General features: G+C 39.9%; 1 protein-coding gene across 1 annotated transcript; it reads right to left on the bottom strand.

Annotated features, from left to right (window-relative positions):
* Positions 1-1,811: 1,811 nt before the first annotated feature.
* On the bottom strand, positions 1,812-14,224 carry LOC134534262 (protein henna-like). Its single transcript, XM_063372555.1, has 8 exons — positions 14,155-14,224; positions 13,292-13,396; positions 8,814-8,988; positions 7,231-7,393; positions 5,345-5,541; positions 4,565-4,827; positions 3,889-4,118; positions 1,812-3,032 (listed from the first exon to the last, which is right to left on the bottom strand). The coding sequence occupies exons 1-8, from the start codon at positions 14,179-14,181 to the stop codon at positions 2,873-2,875; spliced, it is 1,320 nt and encodes a 439-aa protein (XP_063228625.1). The 5' UTR covers positions 14,182-14,224; the 3' UTR covers positions 1,812-2,872.
* Between the last annotated feature and the right edge of the window lie 10,457 nt (positions 14,225-24,681).

The raw sequence follows: 24,681 nt of genomic DNA on the forward strand, positions 1-24,681 counted from the left end.
ATGTTAATAACATGACTGCCTGTTCTCCTGCACTGCTGAATCTTTAGCAAGAAGTGTGTAACTTCCGGCCCAGAAGGGAAAGCAATCTTGGATTCCCTCAGCAGCCTCAGCTCTAGTCAGTGGTCTCAGCTGCCCAAAGCATCCTCAGCACTAGTTAGTGGTCTCAGCCTCCCAAAGCAGCCTCAGCAATTGTCAGAGATCTCAGCTGCCCTCAGCAGCCTCAGCACTAGTCAGTGTTCTCAGCCTCCCAAAGCATCCTCAGCACTAGTTAGTGGTCTCAGCCTCCCAAAGCAGCCTCAGCAATTGTCAGAGATCTCAGCTGCCCTCAGCAGCCTCAGCACTAGTCAGTGTTCTCAGCCTCCCAAAGCATCCTCAGCACTAGTTAGTGGTCTCAGCCTCCCAAAGCAGCCTCAGCAATTGTCAGAGATCTCAGCTGCCCTCAGCAGCCTCAGCACTAGTCAGTGTTCTCAGCCTCCCAAAGCATCCTCAGCACTAGTTAGTGGTCTCAGCCTCCCAAAGCAGCCTCAGCAATTGTCAGAGATCTCAGCTGCCCTCAGCAGCCTCAGCACTAGTCAGTGTTCTCAGCCTCCCAAAGCATCCTCAGCACTAGTTAGTGGTCTCAGCCTCCCAAAGCAGCCTCAGCAATTGTCAGAGATCTCAGCTGCCCTCAGCAGCCTCAGCACTAGTCAGTGTTCTCAGCCTCCCAAAGCATCCTCAGCACTAGTTAGTGGTCTCAGCCTCCCAAAGCAGCCTCAGCAATTGTCAGAGATCTCAGCTGCCCTCAGCAGCCTCAGCACTAGTCAGTGTTCTCAGCCTCCCAAAGCATCCTCAGCACTAGTTAGTGGTCTCAGCCTCCCAAAGCAGCCTCAGCAATTGTCAGAGATCTCAGCTGCCCTCAGCAGCCTCAGCACTTGTCAGTGGTTTCAGCTGCCCAAAGCAGCCTCAGTACTTGTCAGTGGTTTCAGCTGCCCTCAGCAGCCTCAGCACTAGTCAGTGGTTTCAGCTGCCCTAGCAGCCTCAGCACTTGTCAGTGGTTTCAGCTGCCCAAAGCAGCCTCAGTACTAGTCAGTGGTCTCATCTGACCTCAGCAGCCTCAGCACTTGTCAGTGATCTCAGCTGCCCTCAGCAGCCTCAGTACTTGTCAGTGGTTTCAGCTGTCCTCAGCAGCCTCAGCACTTGTCAGTGATACCATCTGCCCTCAGCAGCCTCAACACTGCCAGTGATCTTAGCTGCCCTCAGCAACCTCAGCACTTGTCAGTAGTCTCATCTTCCCTTAGCAGCCTCAGCACTTGTCAGTGATCTCAGCTGTCCTCAGCAACCTCAGCACTTGTCAGTAGTCTCATCTGCCCTCAGCAGCCTCAGCACTTGTCAGTGGTCTCAGCTGTCAGCAGCCTCAGCACTTGTCAGTGGTCTCATCTGCCCTCAGCCACCTCAGCACTTGCCAGTTATCTCAGCTGCCTTCAGCAGCCTCAGCACTTGTCAGTGGTCTCAGCTGCCCAAAGCAGCCTCAGCACTTGTCAGTGATCCCATCTGCCCTTAACAGCCTCAGCACTTGTCAGTAGTCTCAGCTGTCCTCAGCAGCCTCAGCACTTGTCAGTGGTCTCAGCTGTCCTCAGCAGCCTCAACACTTGACAGTGGTCTCAGCTTCCCAAAGCAGCCTCAGCACTTGTCAGTGATCCCATCTGCCCTTAGCAGCCTCAGCACTCCCAGTGATCTCAACTGCCCTCGGCAGGCAAGGGAATCCGGCCATAGAGTGTGCCCGAGTCGATATTCTTGGAAGGAAAAGGAAAATTCAAGGCAAGATTGACGAAAACAATTTTTTTTTTTTTTTTTTAATAAATTAGAACATTTATTTACAATATGTGCACTATACATTAAGCAAGATGTTTAACATCTAACAGACAGACTTTTAATGTAGTCTGGTTTTGGCTTTAGGCCTTTTTCAATTGACATTTTTTTGTACACAGAAAGGCCACGTGATCAAATTTTGCCGAGAAAATCTGTGACCTTTGTTGTAATTTGCATTTTCCGTTTTGTCAGCTTCAAATCTTACAAAATATAAATTTACCGCAAAAGTATTTTAACCTCTTACAAGAGTTGGATGAATAACTACGTCATTATAATAGATGAAAGTAATGCCACCATAAAAGCTATTTTATACATATGGTACGATATTTGTAAAGTAATCATAATTTTTTATTTATGATACGCACATATATAAATATTTATTTTTATTTTTTGTTTATTTTAGGCTATACTAAAGATATAATCAAGATAATAAGGTGCACTTAATTTGTAGTAATAATTTAAATTTTATTTAGCACTTAAGCTGTATTAGCTCAGAAGCAACGGAAGTTGCAAAATTTAGACGATCAAAGTGTTTCATTGGGGAGCTACTAAAAGCAAAACGTAAAATGCAAATTACCAAATGCCAAACGAATTTAACCATAGACTAAATAATAATATAGAACGTTCGCACGAGCTGGACAGTAAACAATTGAAAGGCCAACATTGAAAGGCCAACATTGAAAGGCTTGGTTGAAAATACAACTGTGATAATACGTGTGTCACGGCGTATGCAGCTGGCACATTGTCGAGGTTAAAACAAAAGAATATGTATTACTTTGTATGTCCCGGCTTAAATATATAACATATTTGATATTTTGTGGCTATTAGAGATATATTAAAGTATAAACTGCGGCAAAAAAAAATTTAAAAAATTTAACAAAAGTGTGTGTCCATTGGAGTACATTTGTTAACAAACACAAATTTTCTTTGGTTGCATCCGCTCATTTCGGCAGACCGTGAGCCAGCGTCGGAGGACGAGATCCGTCTATGTAATCACGAGTCTATGGCGGCGACGGTGGCGCGCTCAGCAGACCCTGCGCATGGCCTCGCAAGCGCTGCGCAGCTCGTGGCCGACCTCGCGACACAGCCGCTCTATCTGCGGCGCCGAGTCGAGCAGCTCGATGCTCTGCGTGTAGGCGTTGTAGCGCACCCCGAACGGCCTGGGGATCGTCTGGGCGAACTTCCTGCAAACACGAACACAGCGCGCTCAAGCACTGAAGCACCGAAAACAAACGACAGCCGGGTGCACAGTTGATGAAAAAAACAACAGTTGCAGTTGCAACAGATCGTGCGCACAAGATTTGACCGCCATGTTTTACAACCTACTGATTCACAATAGCACATAGGGCGGTCGTGTGCATAGGAGGGAAATGAATATTTTTTTTATTTCTGTTACGGACGAATGGTGCAACTACCAACGAGGAAGCCATTTTTTCCAGGACCAAGTCAGGTACTGTTTATATCTATCAATAATATTGTGTCAAGAAAATGTTGAGATATTACAATGCTCAGGGGAAATTCCTGCTTTAAAAATTAATTAAACCTATTGCTTATAAGTCACTAGCTAAAATTGTAAATAAAAGAATGTGTAGTGGTTAGAATGGTTAGGTAAACATTGTATATTCCCGTTATTATATTACTTATGTGTTGAAAAACTGTTCTCACAAACTGATCGTCAGATGTAATGGGATAGTTAATATAATTACTTACTAAAAACTACCAAAAGATGTCGGATACATTGCGGAAATTAATTGGATGAAACAAACAGTAAGATTTCAATTGTGAATCGATATCGCACAAGTCGTGCGCATGGCCTGCTATGCACTCGCTTAAGATTTAAAAAAAAAAAAAATTGTGAACCCAGCATTAGGAGACAGTATGCTGTGACGGAGTTGAATATACTTCCTACCTCCACATCGCCATGTTAAAGAAGAAAAGAGAAAGCACAACATTTATAAGGAAGGAGAAAATATGAATGGTTGTGTCGGAAGGAGACAGGTAATTCAGTGGCACGGAACTACTGCAACACATGGAACTCACGATAGTTTCTCCTTGGCATCCTCGAAGCTCTCGGCCACGTAGTAGACGGGCTGGTACTCGGTTATGGGGTACTTCTGCAGCGCCGTCTTGGCGGGGTCGAAGGGCCTGAGCTCGGGCTTGTCGCTCAGAGAGTACTGCAGCTCGCCGAAAGAGGACAGCAGCCCTGCGCCGTAAGCCTTGAGCTGTCCTTCCTGTCTGCACAGCCCGAACTCCACCGTGAACCAGTAGCACTGCAACAGGGAGTCAACGGCCACTCAGACATCTACTCATAGAGAAATAAACATGATTAACTCATGGCTGCACATAGTTCCATTTATTTGGTTTTCACTGAAATATAATCAGAGAGAGGTTGAGTTACGGTGGCCCGCTTCTCGATGTATTCCTTGGGCGCCAGCACAAAACCAAGCAATCACTGCTTCACTAGTTACTACAGAAAGACTCCCACACTATAGAGGTTCATTTACCGTGGCCAGCTCCTCGGTGTATTCCTTGGGCGCCAGCATAATACCAAGCAATAACTGCTCCACTAGTTACTACAGAAGGACGCCCATACCCCAGAGGTTCAGTTACCGTGGCCAGCTCCTCGGTGTATTCCTTGGGCACCAGCACAATACCAAGCAATCACTGCTCCACTAGTTACTACAGAAGAACGCCCACACCACAGAGGTCCAGTTACCGTGGCCAGCTTCTCGATGTAGTCGTCGGGTGCGCCCAGAGAGGCCAGCCCGATCTCCTGGGAGAACCGCGCGAACGCCGGGTCGGCGAAGAGCGGCACATGGCCCAGCAGCTCGTGGCACACGTCGGGCTCCGGGGTGTAGTACGGCGTGCTGGGGTGGCGGATGTACTGCGTCGAGTGGAACACGCGGAACGCCAGTCCCGCCAGGAAGTCCCGGGACGACAGCAGCCCCGCCACCGGCCGCAGCGTGAAGCCCGTGCAGTCTGCACACCACACCCTTGTGTTAGTTACCAACTGTTTGACTCTCACTTATAGGAAGGTGGTAGGATTCCAATTACTACTGATTAATGTGCATTTTCAATTAATCATGGAAAACATTTTATGTTTGCGAATATTGGGGTGAGGGCAGTCGTTTTTGAGTCTTCGTCGAACCTTTGTTGAATTGACTAACTAAACATTTTTAATCCTGTTAAAATAAAAGTTGACTTCTTTGGTCTGGTTTCTTGCCAAGCTGATGCGTACACATGGTAGTGCACTCTGGGCAAGTAGGTCTAAGATCAGCACAGTAAATGCACCTTGTGCGAACAGTAAAATTCCAAAAATGTATAGAGCAGAACATTACCTCTTACTACCGACTATAAAACAAAATACAGAAGTATCACGACAACATCCGACAGTGGTATCTACCAAAAAATTGCACACCAGGATCGGCACTTGGACATTTCGATTCTGAAACAGTGAGGGGCAAAATTCTTGCAGACGCTGTCGAAGAGCACGCACCTCTCAGGAAGTTGGAGACGTCTTGCAGCTGCGGGATGTTGTCTTCCCTGAAGCCACAGTTCTCGACGAGCAGCGGGAAGGCATGGTTGAACTCGCGGCAGGCATGTGAAGGGAAGAGCTCCGTCAGCTGCCTGTACACCTTCCCCCACGTGTCGACCTCTTCCTCGGTGTAGTCGACGTGAGGCAGGGGCTGACCACTGGGGTGACAAAATCACGCAACACTTTCAAAATTCATTAAGTAAAGAAGCTTAGCTGTATGAGTAATAATGAATTATTTGTTAAGTTTACTATCTACTTGGATTCAAAGTTCATAACATTGTGCTCAGTGCGATTTGCTATTACACAGGAAAAATAAATCAAGTTAAAAAAATTATTGTTTGGCACATCGGATAAGTTACTATTCTGGTATAACATGTTTTGCCGTCACCCGACCTATGTGAAAGGCCCGGGGGGTACCTGACGGGCGCTACGGGCGTCGCGGTGCTCTTGTTGTCCGGAGGGGCGCCAGGCTAGCGGGCTGCTAGGCCGTTGGTGTTGGGTCGTGGGTACTCTGCCCCCGCGTGCCCCGCCAGGTACACGGCTTGAATCTACCCTGAATGGCTCTTCCTTGACTGTGAAGGCCGCTCGGCCGTGTGGAGGACGGCAGACTCCGGAAAATTAGTATACACGAGTTGGTGAGAACTACCTTTAATCTAGTCCCGCTACAAAACACTCTCACCAACACTTGGCGACGTCTAGCCGTTACACAATTAACATAGAAAAAACATACCACTACGCGACACTGATGGTTACCGCGGCAGTCTCGCGGGACGCGGGTCGATGCTCGCTGGAGACGGCCAGCGCCGAACATTAACGGGTGCAGGGGGGGCTCTATGAGCGGGCTCCTAAATTAGGCGAAACACTTACGTGAGTGATACGATCTGCCGCACGGTATCACGATGAAGACGGTCGGGATAGGCCCGGTTCCGTAAAATACGCGCCGAGTCGACGTGGGCAGCTATGAATTAATGAGGTTTAAATTTAAAGATTTAGTATAGAATAAAAATTAATAAAATGAAAGAAACTTGGATGCTGCCCACGGACACACGTCTGTTCCCGGCGCGGAGTGGTTCGAGACTGCCGGACATGGCCGCCTCGCAAGGAAGAGAAACTTTCTCTTCTTTGTGAGTCGGCGTCAAAAAACATATATTAATTTAATTTACTATATTACCAGTTAAAACATGTTCCAGGTGCCCAATTAAAATGTAGCACCTGGTAATTGGGTGCTTAAGGCTTAACAATAGTTTTAATGTATTTAATTATTTAAAATGTGACATCAAGTTGGCGACTGTATTTATCAACATATTGTCTCACTGTGAGCTGTAATAGTTGGATTTCTTCTAATCTGACACGATCCTAGTCACGGACATTTTAATTAAGGCCAGTGGCCGCGGTGACTTTTAATAAGGTTTGTTGTCTATTGGGGTCACGCCCGGGACGCTCGCCTGACTCAATCCGGCTGGGCAAGGGGCGCGCTCCGAAAATGGGATACGGTACTGACGGTGCGGAGCACGGGCTTAAAGGCCATGGTCGGTACGACGTCAGTTTGGTCATTTTTGTCGGCAGCCTGGCGATTTTTATGACTCACATTATTACATGTAGTAAGGCGGTCGCATACACGAATGTTTTTTTTCAGTTCCCGTCCCTTTTCTGAAGTTAATTTAGCTTATGATTATATGTATCTGCGGCCCTGTAACGTTATATAACTTTTTTTTTTTCAGGCAGGCTGGAAATAGGAATTAACAGTTGTGAGAAATATAATTAAATACAATGTACCTAATGAAAAGAGTTGTAGTAAGATAGAACAATGACTGCTAAAAATACAAGAACTCAGAAAATTTACTCACTGCCTGTAATTGATGGCGATGTCTGCAAAGTACTTCCTGCGATCTCGATACACAGGGTCTGTAAAACCTGGATGATCAGCATCTAGTTCTGAGCCGTACGACAGGATCTGGTTAGCAAATTTGTCCAAGTCTCGAATTCTCCGCGGAAACCATGGAACAGCACCTGAAACCGCACGTAACACACATGGCGATGATTTACTTGAGCTAGTGTGCAACTAAACACAACTTCAAGCTTTAAGATAAGGTAGGAGAAGGAACAGTATTCAATTGCATGTGGAGACAGACAAAACTCCCATGTTCTGGTCGTTGAGTTACTTTTCCTCCTGGGTACTAAAATTGCGCCATTGCTAACTACTGCCACCCTTTCTAAAAAGTTTTTTTTCCTAGGAATTTTTCAGCACAGCTACAAATTGTTAACAACTGTCACCTCGAGTTCCATACAAAATGATTGGTCGTGGGAAAGTACTTCTATCAGGGCCAATCAATCATTCTTCGGTACTCTTGAACAATTCTTGGTACCTGAGGTGTTTGGTAGCACAATATGGAGTATTAGAATGAACCTATCCATTTACCACACTTTGAAGATGCCTAAAAGTATCAGGTTCTATCTCTAGTTACTTAGATACCATCGCTAATGTGTTCCCTTAACCTGATTAGGCTATGATATGCCACCACCATGGCCTTCCCATTTAAATATGGGAGATGTAGCCTACGAATGAAAAATAAACATGTTTCCTGACTAAAAATATTTATGACCTCTTAAAAGCATTTCTTTAGATCCTTAGCTCACATGGTATTCAAGGAAACCTCCGGTCCCTATTTAGAAAACATTAATGATGTCATATTGACCAACAGATTGTAGACTTCTTCGGGCTTCAAGCTTCATGACAACTCAACAGAGCCTATTAATTCTCTGTATTAAGAATTAAACGAAAACAATTTCCCAGGTCTCGAAAACATTGTTTGTCTAAATTCCCGCATCGCCATAAAGTACTAATCTACTTCGTCCACACTCTTTATACAACATGTGGCGGGAACACTAACCAGAGACCTGGAACATTATTGTGAGAATTCTATACACACATAAGTCGAAGTCCGTCAGGGTTTAGTATTTTTTTATTTAAATTCATTTTCATATTATTTAAATTTAAATTTTAAATTTTTCTGTTTGAACAAATCTTTTGCCAAATATGTAAAGAATGATTGTCTTCAGACAAAATAAAACACGAACCCGAAGTTAAAGGATTATTGGATATATCAGTGCATGCGAGTGTCACATCCCTAAAAACTCTTGATTTAATGGGCACATGCAGGGATGCATCGGTATACATTGTGTAAATTCGGAAGCAAAGCACATATGGCTATGTTCACTATGATGCACTTTCAACGGATTTCTGGGCTAAGGGATCCATTTGGATACTATCAAGGATAGGCAATTGTTGGCCCAACCACTCTTGTATGTGTCTTCCAAGATTTACCACATTGCGCGCAGTAGAACAGATACAACCCTTAGCTGCTTCAGGGACCGGCTATGAGCTGGGGAAGGCAAGTTTCTGAGGAAAGACTCGTGGCAGCAGACCCACCTGCATTGTCCTTGTGGTTCCTGGTGATGATCTGCAGGTAGGAGGTGATGCTCTGCAGCTTCTCTATGGCCGCAGCCAGGTTGCCACCAGGGGCGCACTCCACCATGAACTCGTACTGGCCCGCGAAGCGAACCGAGGACCGCGACTCGATGTGCAGCAGGTTCACGCCGTTGGACTGGAACATTCCCAAGGGGACATCGTACACTGTCCAGTGCTGTAAGCCCTTCCAGCTAATTCTAGCACTTTCAAAATACTGCCAAGCAATTTCTTTAAGACAAGAAAGCTTTGTTCATGAACGTACGCATCATATTTTGTTTTTAATTAATGAAAATAATGTAACAATGCTTATATTGGTTAATATGGTTTATTTAATTACTGCTCAAGAACATGAAACAGATTAAAGCATGTAGCGAACCACTTACTTGCATGGCCAAGGGCCAACCGCCGACTGACTGTGCGGCCACCCAAGTCCCGGCCAACCCAAATCCTGGCCAACCCCCAAGTCCCGGCCAACCCCAAGTCCCGGCCAAATCCCAAGTCCCGGCCAACTCCCAAGTCCCGTTAGCTGGGTTCATTGTGTACTCGCTCCGTCTGCATCTTTGCATCAAGAGGTGTTGTACAGTCAGCCACTAGGTGTCTCCGCCGAACGTAAAAATTGGAAGTTCAAAACTGGCCTCAGGAAGCAACGTTTAAGTAGAAGTTTGTGAAGTTATTGATAGGAATGACTGTTAGCAGTAAATTCATAAAAGTTTAATTTAACTTTAACGTGCGATAGTTAACTTTTAGTAATGCATATTTTTACATTACGCAAGACCGATGTTGAAAATCATGCGGAATAGTTTTGCTTTTCATATTCCCGTTACCTATATTTATAGCATAGAGGCCTGAATACAAAATAAATGTTGTAGAGTTATCTAAGCAATCATTCTTAGAGGTATGACTAACAGTTCGATCAGGTTGGTCAAATTTCAATGCAGAAGTAGACTGGTGGTTCTTGACTAATATTAAAAATGTTAACGATGCGTAAAATGACATAATTATATTTAATAACGTCAAAAAACGGGAATTGTTTCAATTACTAATACAAACTTTGGTACTGCTTTGTTTGAATACGATTACTCAGTTATTTTGAAAGAAAAAATGTAATTTGCGTAGAAGATGAAAAAAAAAAACAAGTCTAGGTCATCAGTATTCAATGTCAGTGGCGCCAAGGAGTGACGAAACGAACGGTTTGCGCGACTATGACGCAGCGTGGGGCAAGTGTGATTTTATCTATGGCCGCGACCCGGCCCGGTCCGGGGTCGAGCGCATGCGCAGGATGTACGGGGAGTGGCACGGCGCATGCGCGTGGCGAGCCACGACTCGGCGGCCGCGGCTCGACGAGGAAAAAAATAATAATCGCGAGGCGGCAAATAAATTCACTGTGAATGTCACTCTTCCGAGAATTTTTTAATGATGTTCATTATTTGCTTGGCACAGACGATAATTTTTTTGGAATAGTTTTAAAAAAAATTACGATAGAATTAATGATAATTATTTGACTTAAGATTTTTGTTACAGCCTATTTGATCAAAAAAGTCCTGTGACGTAACACAAACATACAGATTAAATTATGTCTAAAACATATACCTAAATAACACACATAGTTTTATGAATTCCGAAACTTAATCAGTAGTTACAAAGAAACGAAATACAAATCAAGCGAGCTTCAAAAACGAGTGAGAACTTATTTTTTCTATCTAATATGCAAGCCTCGTTACTCAATAATTTTGTTCATCTTAACTTTTTTTTTTCGTTACGTTTCTTTGAATTATTTTAGCAAATTTTCTCCAAGTCTCATACCCGAAAATTTTTATAGTGTCTAATTACACTTTTGAAAATGTAAATGCCAAAGGTCCACAGAGAGAAATAGCAAATCTCTTAACTTCAAAACTAATTAGCATTATTAGTTTTAATGCTAATTTATATTATTATATATAACGCGTAATATTGCGTTAGTATTATTAATACTATAAATGTAAATCAAACATAAGGAGTTACGACGTATGCATATTGATACAACCAGTAGTTAGGTTGGAGCTACGAGCTTTAGTGTTTGGCCCGCCCTGTTAAATTTGTCTTCAGGGAGTTAAGAGATTTGTTTGTCTTTGCAAAACTAAATTTAAAAAAAATATATACAAAATTTCAAATCAATCTATTGTTTGTTCATGCATTCAGTTTTGCTCCTCGTTGGCAGCGATATCATTAGAGACTGTATCACACATCGCCACAGAACAGGGATGTTGGAGAGTGTTGGAGGGTGTCGTTGGAAAGTGTTGGAGGGTGTTGGAGGATGTTGGAGAGAATTGGAAGGCTATAGTAAAATTTTGGAGGGTGTTGGAGAGGGTTGTAGGGTGTTGGTGGAGTGGGTTGGAGGGTGTTGTTGGAGAGGGTTGGAGGTTATTGTTGGAGAGGGTTGGAGGTTGTTGTTGGAGAGGGTTGGAGGTTATTGTTGGAGAGGGTTGGAGGTTGTTGTTGGAGAGGGTTGAAGGGTGTTGGAGAGGGTTGGATGGTGTTGTTGGAGAGGGTTGGAGGGTGTTTTACCTTCGTGCTTCATACACACCTAAATAATTCTGTTGTAACGCCACGAAACATAACATTGAAACGAAGCTGTTAGAAAATGTCAACAATAATACGCGAATAAGTAAATAATGAAGTAAATAAACAAATCTGACATTGTTCTCGAAAAAGAAATATGGTTTGTTTGATGCCCCCTTCCTTTCATTCAAAGGTCAAATCTTACTATGAACTGCGAAATACACGGTCAATGTTACGCCACTAAGTTCAAACTCTGTGATAACCTTTTACAAACGCACGACTTGCTGTCGTGTACGTAACGCATATCAGTATGTCAACACGTTGCAATTTCATTATGTTTACGTTGAAATTTTTGACGTGACAACGTCTAATAAATCGATGAACGCCGGCTGCACGTACGAAAAAGTGTACGCACATTGTCCCGTTACGCTGTGTCCCGTTACGCTGTCGGTGAGTGCAGTAATAATAGGTTATGTTACAATTGACTAAAAAATTATGGTGATTCATATAATTGATGATAGATATTTGAATACAGTTTATTTATATGAAAACTTGTTCATAATTATATTTAAACTTTATAGCTAAACGCCAGTTTTTAAAATTAATTACGTGTCATCTACATGTGAACTGTTACGTCGACTGTTTATAAAGTGAAGTGAAAAGTTAATGTGGTTTTCATTGCTTATTACAACAACAATTTCGGCAATAAAGGTTAATTATTCTTGCATTTTAAAAATCTGATTACTAGTATGATTTCAAATATTTATTCTTTTATTATTAAAATAAAAATGATTCAATTTTATTTATAAAAGTATGTAATCATTTCATCAATGTTTTGTTATGACGTTGTCACGTTCAACTATCGTCCGTAAACCGACTTTACAGACAACCAATTTTTTTTAAAAACTATCATTGCAAGGAAATCTTCAAACCGTAACTGTTAATTTCTGAAACCTCTCCCAGTTAATTAGGACGCGTACCGAGCATATTACGCGTTGCTGCGCAATATATACAATTGTATATCCATGTACATGCATTTGTTCAGCGTGCTGCGGCATTAATCTTTGTATTTCGTTAAAGTCGTGTATTTTTTGTACGTTATTGTGCTGTTTTAATATTTAATCACATATTTGCATTTTGATGTTTGTCTTAATGTAGAAGTTTTGTTACCTAATTTGGAAAATAAATAAGAATAACGTCTAGTTAATACAATTATGCTTGTTCTCTTGTTTAAGATCACTCAGCTATTACGTTCAGAACACCCGACTTTGTCTGCCTAAACCATATTGGGCATTGTATTTGTGTGTCTTTCAGCGTGGAAGTGTAGGCCACTGGGACCTAGGGATCCCAGGAGGCTGCAGGTATTAAAAGTTTAAAGGCCTTCGTCTATGACGAAATCGTCAAATACGACGAGGGATATGACGCCAAAATGAAGTAATGACGGAATGTAAGATAAAGGAGGGGGGAACCCACTGGTTAGCGGCAGGGGCGCAACAACAGGGGGGGGGGCAAGGGTATTTTGCCCCCCCCCCCTTTTCTGAAACCTTGAAGTGGGAGCAAACGGGGCCAAAGAAAGTGCTGTGTAATCAATTTTTAGATAATAAAACTGCTTAAATAGCACCATTTTCCACCTTGAAATTAATTTTTTTTCCCGGGGGAGGACCCCCGGACCCCCCGCTTCAATAGGGGGGATCGATGATTCTTTATAAAAAGGTATATTGCCCCCCTTTTGGAAATTTAGTTGTTGCGCCCCTGGTTAGCGGCAAAGTACGCTACGGTTCATCCTGACGGTAACCGAACCCTGATCATCTCGTCGGCAGGCGAGTTACGTAACCGCTCATCCACCCCAGGCCACTCACTGTCACTCCAGCTTCACTCCGACTGCCCCTGCGCTCACTCACCTCGAATATTTTGAGAACCTTCGCCAGAGCACCCACTTCCTCTTCCTTCGGGGAAAAAATAAGGCACGCGTTTTCTGAAACACCCTGTCTTGGCACTGCTGCAACCTGCAAAAAAAAAAAAACTGGTTTGAGACCTAGGCTGTAGAACGTCACATTACAAGAATTTTTTATTATTTCAAAACATAAATTCTTAGTATGATGACTTGAATAAATACTAATGCAGTGAAACCTTATTGATAAAAACCCCGTTGATGCAAAACTCTCATTCATACAAAGGGTTTTCACAGTCCCAAGAAAAAACGTAGGAGTTATAGTGCTTTGTAATTTTTTTAAATACAAAAGTATGGTTATTGAGTAATAAAAAGTTTTTTTTCCAAGAGTAAACAATTATACTAAATTCTGGTAATACAAATATATTAGATTAATTAAAAAAAAAACAATGTGAAGGTTCATTGTAGGTTGGGGAAAAATCTTATAAATCTTATAAATCTTATTGTTTCAAAATGCTAGTAATATGCATTTGTGTATAATTTCTAAACTTTGCTTTAATATTCTGAATTTAATCCTTGTTAAGCCACAGGTACAGCCATCCTAAATTTGTATTTTACAACCCTAAAAAAAAAAACAGTACATTTTGTGTGGTATTAAATTGTATGATAATTATTTCCGTTTTTTAAAACTTGATATATAAATCACAAAAAAAAATTGTAATTAAATTTTGTATAAGTTCAGTCATAAAAAAAACTAGTCATTGCAAAAGTGATAAAAATATGGTCCCTTCAGGCTTGTATTGTTGAGGTTTATAAATTGAAATAAATTCGTGAACGAGCAGGGAGTTGCGGGCGGGAGCGAGGGCAACTCACGTGGTCGGCTTGCGTGTCGCGGCCCATGACGGCGGCTGGGGACTGTCTGGGGCCCGGAGCCGCGCCGGCTATATACGCCGCCCGCCAGACCCCGGGGGCCCGCCGCGGTGACGCAACCCCGCCGCGCTCTTGCAGGAAAACCGCGACGCGACGCCATCTCCTGGCCGGCTGTTCCGAACCGCGACCAAGTTTCCCGATCCGGGAATTCCAGCGCTGTTCTCGGAACCGAACAGAGATATCCCGGTACTTTCGGCACCGGGTAATTTCTTTTGGGGACGCGGAAGACTACCATAATGACGGTATTCCGCCTGGCCTCTTCGAAAAAGGCGGAAGACTACCATATCGGAACACTACCATAATGACGGTATTCCGCCTGGCCTCTTCGAAAAAGGCGGAAGACTACCATGTCGGAACACTACCATAATGACGGTATTCCGCCTGGCCTCTTCGAAAAAGGCGGAAGACTACCATATCGGAACACTACCATAATGACGGTATTTCGCCTGGCCTCTTCGAAAACGGCGGAAGACTACCATATCGGAACACTACCATAATGACGGTATTCCGCCTGGCCTCTTCGAAAAAGGCGGAAGACTACCATATGGGAACACTACCATAATGACGGTATTCCGCCTGGCCTCTTCGAAAAAGGCGGAAGACTACCATATGGGAACACTACCATAATGACGGTATTTCGCCTGGCCTCTTCGAAAACGGCGGAAGACTACCATATGGGAACACTACCATAATGACGGTATTCCGCCTGGCCTCTTCGAAAAAGGCGGAAGACTACCATATGGGAACACTACCATAATGACGGTATTTCGCCTGGCCTCTTCGAAAACGGCGGAAGACTACCATATGGGAACACTACCATAATGACGGTATTCCGCCTGGCCTCTTCGAAAACGGCGGAAGACTACCATATCGGAACACTACCATAATGACGGTATTCCACCTGGCCTCTTCGAAAAAAAGGCGGAAAAGTACCATAACGGAAATCCGCCATTAGTTCAAAGGACGAGGCGGAATTCTACCATATTTCATTATATACTCCATGGAATGAGTACAGCTGCTTTGCTCTCGAAGTAGTGTATAGAATACGTCGCTAGGTTAACTTAAAAGGCTACAGATAGCGCTTCTGATGGTTACTTTCTGTAGTTCCTGTCATAAATCAACTCAACAGATCGCGTACTAATAGAAACAAATGTTTCCAAAAATGGGTTATAGGAAGCAGCACTGTATACTTATAACCACGATCTGTAAAAATAAAAATATGGCAGTTTTCAATTATGGCACTTTTCCTCCTGTTTTGACGGGGGGCGACGGAAGACTGCCATACTGGAAGACTGTCACACTGGAAGACTACCATAATGGAAGACTGTCATACTGGAAGACTGTCATACTGTAAGACTACCATAATGGAATAATTACGCCTGGGGGCGATAGAAAACTACCATAAGTTCAAACGTGACCATACAGTCCTAAGACTCGAACGACATGAGTAAATATTGTCTATTATTTTGTTAAAATGAAAATCACAATTCCCTGACAACCGACGGTTAAGTAAGTAAAATATTGCATTATTTATATCATATGTTTAAAATGCTACGACAGATTATCACGATAAGGTGTATAGTCATCTATACTACTGAGGTGGCAATTCAATTGAGTTTATTTTATGTAATGTCTATCAAAAGAACAATGAAAATAACTTACGCATTAATAATTTCGCAAAAAAAAATATATTTTTACGTTACTACATCATTAATAATAGCCACATTATGTTTCTGATGGGCTATTGGGGTTCACATTTCGTGGGCTAACTTCACTACTACCTTACTTCTTAATGGATGTGGTGTTGTTTTTGTCAATTTGGGGATGTTACAGGGTATTGTGATTCCAGTATGATGTTTTTAGTATGTGCTGTGGAAAATTAGAAGAGTATTTTAACATATATATATGTACAGAAAAAAACAATTGCCAGTAAGAATAGATAAAAACAATCACAGCATTTCCAGCCTGTGAACTGTGAATACGGAATATTTGTTATATGTTACTTGAGATCGATTTACGTTTGCTCTTTAAGTTTTACTGATTAAGTAGTTGTGAAATTATACCTATATTTTAACTGCCTCAATGACTAATAAATAATTTAGAAATACTGTAATGAGCCAATTGAGTGAAAAAATTTCAGAATATTAATTTATGAAAGACTTGAAATCATTTTTATGTATGTTTACCAGCGGAATAGCTTTTTTTTCTTCTTATTATTATGAAATGCTTGCTTGTCCGTAAACATATTAATAGCGAGGTCAATGCAGACGGCAAAACACAACGCCACAGTAGAGTGACAATGTGAAAGGAACTAGCCATGACCTTCAGAACGGAACCATCCTACCAATTTTCTATAAAAAATCGGTGGGGCTGTATCGAGACTCACGGCCGTTGCTTTCACGTGAAACTTGTATGTTATGGAGTCGCTTTTAGTGTAATAGTTTAAAATATAAAACAATAAAAACGAGAAATTGACGACGTACTTAAATTTTTAATTCAAAACAGACACTAAAGCGCGTCTCAGGCCGAAGCCTATATAGTAAGGAAAATGTTAAAGCAAGATAATACAGACCTTTTCGTCAGACTTTTTCTGGTACCCATATGTTTCGCTGTGATTTTTAAGACGTTTCACGTCAAAATACGACAATTACCAGCCGGGATTTGAACCTATGTTCTCTGGAATATGAATATAGTGTCTTACGACTCAGTCCATAAACTTCGATAGTGTATCTTTTCTCATCTTCAGATTGCCTTGTAGTGATTCCTTATGCTACCGGCGTGAGTGTACGATTATTGCATAACAGTACAAATACATAGTTTCAGACTATAGTACTTCATGTAGGCTATCATCACATGTCTTGAAAAATTATTGACATCTAATATTATAAGTACACCTATCAAAAATTACGGTCTCCAAAATTTTAATTCTCGTCTTTTGAATATATCGTGTACTAGTGCGTGTAACTACATGTGATTTTGTTTACACAATTACCATGGATGTAGACAGTATTTGTGGAAGGAGAGGGCAGAAGCCAGTCCCTCCTCCGGAAACTCTTTTACAAAGATAATGCTTGAAAATACATTTTTAGGTTAGTTGACGATCCCTTTAGTACTTTTTGAGATTCCTGCCATTGTAATTTTTGTAAAATAAAATTCTTTGTCTAAATAAATCTCGGAACCCTACATCCCCGCCTTTTTTTCAATACGCTCTGGACACTCATTGTTACAGAAACAGGTTCCTCTTTTGAATAAGCTTCTGTGCACTAATGCCTGTGCCTTGTTAACAGAAGTGTAAACAAATATACACATAAAACAAACAAAACACAAATCTGTTTAAATAAAGTCAGTATCTATGTGAATATCAACCAGTGGCGGATCTAGGGGGGGGGGGGGGCACCAGGGGCAAGTGTTCCCCCCCCAAAAAAAAACAGTTGCCTGCTACATTAATATTGCCGACAAAAATGATTGTTTCTAAAACCAATAAAATATTTTTATATAATTAATGAATTTCTTGTAGAATCATAAAATCTGGTGGTTGGATGTTATGTGTAGTGTGAGTAGATTAAATACAAATTTAGTAATTTTAAGACATTTTTTTCTCTGGCTGTTCTGAAATCCTAGAGTGCCCCCTCCGAGGTGAACCTCTGGATCCACCACTGCTATCAACAAATTCAGTGTAGTTCATTAAATAAAATTTCCACTGACAAACAACAGTTTAAATAATAGGTAAATTAACTAAACATGTAGTTTCGGACATACGCCATTACTCATTAAACTGTATGTCATGACAAACCTCAGTCTGTTTGTGCCTTAAGAAAAGAATAGATCTCTTTCTCGAAACGCTGCAACTGTTCTCTTAGGAATCATATACTGTGTTAGTCTGCGCTATCATCGTTGTGGTTTTCAAAATATCTGTTTTTTCGCTCAACTGTTTCTTACGGTGTTTGTCTGTGCTGTCATCACTGTTTCTTCACATCGCTGGGTTCACCTGTGCGTCTCTGTATAGCCATTGTTTTTTTAAATTTTTATCTGTTAAGTTTCATCGTTGAGTTATTCTGTTTGTGTTGTGCACAGTAAATGTTCTTTGCGAATGGAACAGAAATATTCATGTAAACTTACATATTTGTAAATTAACATGAAAATAACTGTATCACTACAAAATAGTGTTGCCATTTATTTATTCTTCGTAATGCCCCAGTACCTCCAACATTAGTTATTTGCAATTAGTTGTTTGAATAGCTTTCCAGTATTAGCTGCGCATGTTAAGCACGGTAAAACGAAGCCAAAAGAAATATTAAAAAATTAACTTTTCTATGGCTTTAAAACCAAATAAATAAAATGTTTATACAATAACTTCATGATTGTAAGCACAGACATATTTGAACTAAACACACTATTTTAATATCTAACATTTATTTAAAAATAACTGAACCATCGACAGTGCAAGCACTTACATATTTTTTTTACTAGTCTATATTTCTATATAATTATTGTACTGAGGGACTGTAAGTTTAATTGCAGGAAAACAACTAAAAAATTGCCAGAATATTTATACAAATTATATTTCACTTTTATGAAATTACATAATTCATGCTGAACGAACAACATAGGAACACATAAATTTGTTCGTTACCGAGGTTAGATGTTACTGCACGTACTTTACTGCACGTGTTAATGACACAGTAACCTCGTGGAATAACATCATGTCAGTGTTAAGAAGACTGCAAGTATTCGCTCTACCGCTCTGGTTCTGGGGTAGAGCGCCTGCCTTGTGACTTGTAGGACCCGGGTTCGCGCCCCGGCTCCTCCAAGGCGGATTGCCCAGACGAAATGGTGGCATTTTCTCTGGTAGGAATACAATCCCTTGTAACAAGTCAGGCTACCAAAGAAACGGTGGGTGGAACAGAAAAAAACCTTCCAGGTGGCTTCCAAATGGGGAGCCCGTTTCTTTTCCTGGGCTCCCCATGCGGTGGCCATTCCGGGGGTTTCTCCGGGGGAACGGAGTTTTGCAAAAATATTTTTTTTTTTTCTAGTTTTAAGCGTTATAGTTTTTAGTAACTGTAGAATTATCATTCCACCATGTTGTAAATAAAGCTCAAAACAACATATATTTTATTTCGCTTTTGTACATAAAATATTTGAATTAAGTGTTTATCAGTCGGTGAGTTTTATATACCGATATTGTGTGCTCAACTATTTATCGGTACATATTTTCTTGAATTATTATTTACAGTTAAATTTTAATCACCTTTGTTATGTGGTATTTATAGGCACATGAATTTTATTCCTAAAAATTTTATTTCTCAAAAACCACATAGTTTTAAATCAGAAAGATAGTCTTTAACACACACAAACACGTATTTATATATAGCCTATTTGCATTTTCTATTTATAGACATTCTATCAGTGATGCAATTTTTATTATATACATTTTATTACTATTTTGTTGATTTCGACATAATAACTCGGTTTGGATTAAGAATTCCAACTTGCAATTACAGAATTAGTGACACTTTTAGTTTCTATAAAATGTGTAAAAAAATATAACTCCTTTTGAATAATTTACAAATATTCATTGGTAAGACTTTTGTAATCTACATATTTATTTTGTTTACACCATTTTAGTTTCGGTTTAAGATTTTTGTGAAAACCAAAGTAACCAAAGTAATTATATATATAATACGTGTTTGTGTGTACGAGTATAAGATAAAAGTAAATATTCTATTTATTTCAACATGAGTAAAGCCTTTGATAATTTCCAACAAAATCTTATGATTAAAAAATTATCAATTTTAGGCCTTGTCAAGCAATGCATGGTATACTTATATATGTTTTAATTATCTTAGAAATAGACGCTGTTCAGTCAAATTTTCTAATGCAATTTCATGGTATTAGGTGTTCCGTAAAGTAGTAGTTTATCTCAACTACTCTTTAATATTTAATAAATTATATTCCAACTGTGATCAAGATAAGATGCTGATGAAATATTATATGATTGGGAAATAAGTTTGTGAAACTATTCAGCTATCCAGATCTGATTTTCAAGTTAACAAAGTCTCTGAATTACAATATCCCTTATTGTATAAACTTTAGTAAAAAAATTAATTATTTAATCAGATTTATCACATAGTAAGTAATGACATTAAACGTGGTGTCCTCTTTTAAGACCTTCGAGTTAAATTGGATGCCAAGCTTTTTTTCCATCAACATGTAGATAATACTATTAGCAACACATGAAGATCTTTAGGTCTAATTAAATTAAAAACTTTCTCGGCATCAAATAATTCTTAAATTAATATTTAAAAATTGCAGACATTTAAATTTTTTTGAATATGCTACATTCCTATATAGCCTATTTGCATTTTCTATTTATAGACGTTCTATCAGTGATGCAATTTTTATTTTATACATTTTATTACTATTTTGTTGATTTCGACATAATAACTCGGTTTGGATTAAGAATTCCAACTTGCAATTACAGAATTAGTGACACTTTTAGTTTCTATAAAATGTGTAAAAAAATATAACTCCTTTTGAATAATTTACAAATATTCATTGGTAAGACTTTTGTAATCTACATATTTATTTTGTTTACACCATTTTAGTTTCGGTTTAAGATTTTTGTGAAAACCAAAGTAACCAATTGCTTAACATGAACTTGATCTTTATCTGTGTGTTGTGTTGTTTCGTGTTTTGTCGCCTTGATGTGTATGTCATGTGTTTTTATGTCATAATTCGTTTATAGGTGCTGTAAAGCACAAAAAACTGAATTTCAATTTGATCTGACAGTTTTAATAAAGCAGGATAATATGCTACGCATGTTAATATTTTTTTATTTTCTAATATGAAAAATACTTAAATTTCAGCAGAGTTTATTTTTGAAAAACTGCAAGCCTGTGCAAAGCCCATCAACATTCGATGTACGAGCCTATGTCTCCCCTAGATCGCCTGTGCTGCTTGCCCTGTGCCAACAAACTACACTTTAAATAATGTTTTTTTTTGTGTAGAGCCACCCTAATAATAAAACATTTCATAAGAAAATCCTTGAATATTTTTCTGTTGGATTTGCACTCATTAAATAAGGTTCTACCAATTACTTCAATTATTCCAGTGTGCGAAAATGTAAATTCTATGAAGCTAGTTACATTACAATTTTACGAGTAAGGCCGTTTTCCTCACTCCGTAGAATGTATAAGAATTTTCGCAGAATGGAATACTAGGTACCACATGGTTCTTTAAATCTTCGTAATAAGAATAGAGTGCTACCTATAATACATTTTCGTCCGCGATCTGGACGTGATTTGTTATTGCAACTATCACCGTCAGAAGGGCTATCTGTAATCTTTAGAGGGTTGACAGCGCTACCTACCGAGTATTCTATACACTACTTCGAGGGCAATGTTGCTGTATTCATTCCATAGAGGGTGTAATAAAATATGGCAGAATTCCGTTTCGTCCTTTGGACGTATGGCATTTTTCCATTATGGTACTTTTCCGCCTTTTTCGAAGAGGCCAGGCGGAATACTGTTATTATGGTAGTCTTCCGATATGGCAGTCTTCCGTTAACGGTGCAGCAGTCGATGATCCAAGTATTAATAGTTAGTTTATAACAATTTAACAAGTTTTATTGACCAAAAGTAAAAAAAAAAGTGTTACAAAGGTGTTACTAAGGTATAAACAATCTTTAACTTTGTAATAAAATGATTTTTTAGTTTCAATAGATGTCAGCGGTATGTCAAATTTACGTAAAAATTCATTACCTAGCTATGACTTACCAGGTCAGGTGTTCACTGGGCAATACACAGTATACACAAATTAATCTTTTTCACGTGGTCAATTTAACTTCACTTACTGCTATTACAGCATGTCGGTGACGCGTACCCGTCGCGTACCAGAAAACGCTCAACGCGGCTAAAGAAGTTTTCACTTCATCAATGAGAAATTTCAAATATTTTAAATTTCTGAAAAGTTTCGCGTGTTCTCGTAGTCGTATGTCAGCTGTGCTGTCACTGAGACGTCAGCATTCTGCGAAATTCGCGGCGCGAAAACAGGAAAGAGTGTCCTTGATCTTCTTGCTATTCTTTCAAGGCAAACCACGAGGGAAAAAAAAAATACGCTGAAAACAAGCGCACAGGAAGGTTACGTTCACACTAAATACTCTAGGTGGCGTAGAGAGTTTGTAGTTTCCATGGCTTGGCTTGTCTTGTCGTTCTTTCCATTCCACAACGTTTCTTACATTCGATAATTCAATTGCGGTAGATCCTTTACGTAACTAAACGCGGTGTTGATATGTATCAATAATTCGAAAAAGAAAATAATTATATTTGAATGCAAAAAAAATAAATCAAAAACGATTAGTTTCTACATGCGTAAGTGAACAGCTATGCAAACACATACATATTTCGTTAAAATAAAATACCAGCTAATATTACACGTGGCGACACTTCAGCTTACATGTACATATGCAACGATAAAACGTTTATTTGCTGAAATTTAGTTGCAAAACAATTTTTGTTGCATATTCTACTACTGGGACTAGCAAGCCTTATCCCTTATTTGTTGTAACTTTAAAAAAAAGTCTTAATTTTAGAAGAAATAGTGGCATGACAGTTCTCCGATCACACATTCATTGCGAGAAGGATTGGCAATGACAGGTTTTGAGATGCTGATGACGCATCGTCGGGAAAAATGTGCGGCGGGAAACGAGAGTATTATCAGAAACCCCATTGGCTGACCGCAACATCCACTACGCCTCTCACTTGCGGAAAGTTAGTGTTTGCCCCCGCTAGGAATCGAACCAGGGTTACCCAAGTGGTGAGCGAGGTTTCTGACTCACGGAGCAACTAGTTCGAGTTTGTGTGTGAGCTATGGAAATTATTGAGCATAGTCGATTACGATTGATTACTCTTTTTTTGACGTGACGTCTAATAAATCGATGAACGTCGGCTGCGCGCACGAAAAAGTGTCCCGTTACGTACATTGTCCCATTACGCTGTGTCCCGTTACGCTCATTGTACGCTTGCGCCGAATCTATCTGTATTCCACTCGATTGGAACAACCATCGATTTGACTTTTTCCAGGCACATTAAACTTGAAACACTCCCACTCGTTTCCTACTTTTCCTATCATCGTCCTATCCTTAACAGAATAACACAGATTGGAAGAAGTTAAATAGAAAACATGTAAAAAAGTTATAGTTAAAATAATCTGTTGGTTAAAGTAATAAACATATTTGAATTAATGAGTGCAAATAAAAGTAAATTTGTAAATTAAATTGTAGATTTCATTTCACTCCTTCTTTGTATCCATACAAAATAGTGATAATTCAATAAAATTGATTCCATTTTATTAATAAAGTATGCAATAATTTCATCAATGTTTTGTTATGACGTTGTCACGTTAAACTATCGTCCGTAAACCGACTTTACAGACAACCAATTTTTTTTAAACTTCATTGTCAGTGGAGCATTAGAGATTTACAGATAGTTTCTATAGTTTTGTTGTTCAGACTCTCTGATGTGTAACATATTAGCTCTCGGCATACTGCATTTGACGGGAGTAATTTAGTGAATGCGACAGAAATCAAGAAACGGAAATGTGTAAAAACCACAGTGCTGTCATCTGTGGCAAATATCGCGACCTAAAGTTCACCAAGACAAAGGGAAACTTTATATTATCCACTGTTTAGTGAATTTCAACAAAATTGGCAGTATTTTAGTAACATTCCTTGTCGAAAATCAGGTCAAAAGCAGGGGTTTAGTATTTAGTATTAAATCGTTTAAAATTTCAGTCTGATGATTAAATGATTTGATAGTCAACGTAGGTGCTCCAATAGCGAAATATAGCGACGAGTGCAAAAACTACTCGTGATTCGCGTTCAGGAATATAGTTGAAAACTCATAATGCGTTTATTTATTACTCTCGGGATTATTTTTTAAAAATTCGGCGCTAAATTTCGTGTCCTAGTTTCGTAATATAAGTGTACTTGCAGCATGAGAACACATTAATTTGCTCGTTAACGAGATGTTTAATATCAGTCGCTCACATTATATTATTATTTTTTTTTTAAGTTTTTGGCGGTTAATTTCTAAGAAGTTATCATGCAGCGATTTTTCACAGTTTGCGCCCATCTGGTACACCAATTTTTTTTTTTTTTCGTCTTCGTAATCAGAACAGAAACGTCAGCCATGCGTCAATTAGTGTGACATCTGCAAAGCCGTTTATTTCGCTGGAAATGTTTATCTGCCGCGCGTTTCGACAAGATTAATTTTTTCCCCCCACCAAATCAACTGAGGTCGCGATGTGGTAACACGACCAATGATTATTGACGAAATTGTTTGCAAGAGCCATCATTTCCCTCTTACCCCCCCCCCCCCCCCCCCCCCCCCCAGAAACAAACACAATGGTCGTCATAGATACGTCGTTCGACAGAAAGTGACACTGGCGTGTCGTAGATGTGAGAACTGAATA

Source organism: Bacillus rossius, chromosome 7, assembly GCF_032445375.1.
Source record: "Bacillus rossius redtenbacheri isolate Brsri chromosome 7, Brsri_v3, whole genome shotgun sequence".
Classification (NCBI taxonomy): Eukaryota; Metazoa; Arthropoda; class Insecta; order Phasmatodea; family Bacillidae; genus Bacillus; species Bacillus rossius.

Excerpts from the sequence above, each read along its gene's own strand:
- LOC134534262 (XM_063372555.1), bottom strand. The coding sequence starts at position 14,181 with ATGGGCCGCGACACGCAAGCCGACCAC. Across the intron at positions 5,542-7,230 it reads ATCGCCATCAATTACAGGCA|TGGTCAGCCCCTGCCTCACG; the intron begins GTGAGTAAATTT and ends TTGTCACCCCAG. Across the intron at positions 4,119-4,564 it reads ACATCGAGAAGCTGGCCACG|TGCTACTGGTTCACGGTGGA; the intron begins GTAACTGGACCT and ends TCCCTGTTGCAG.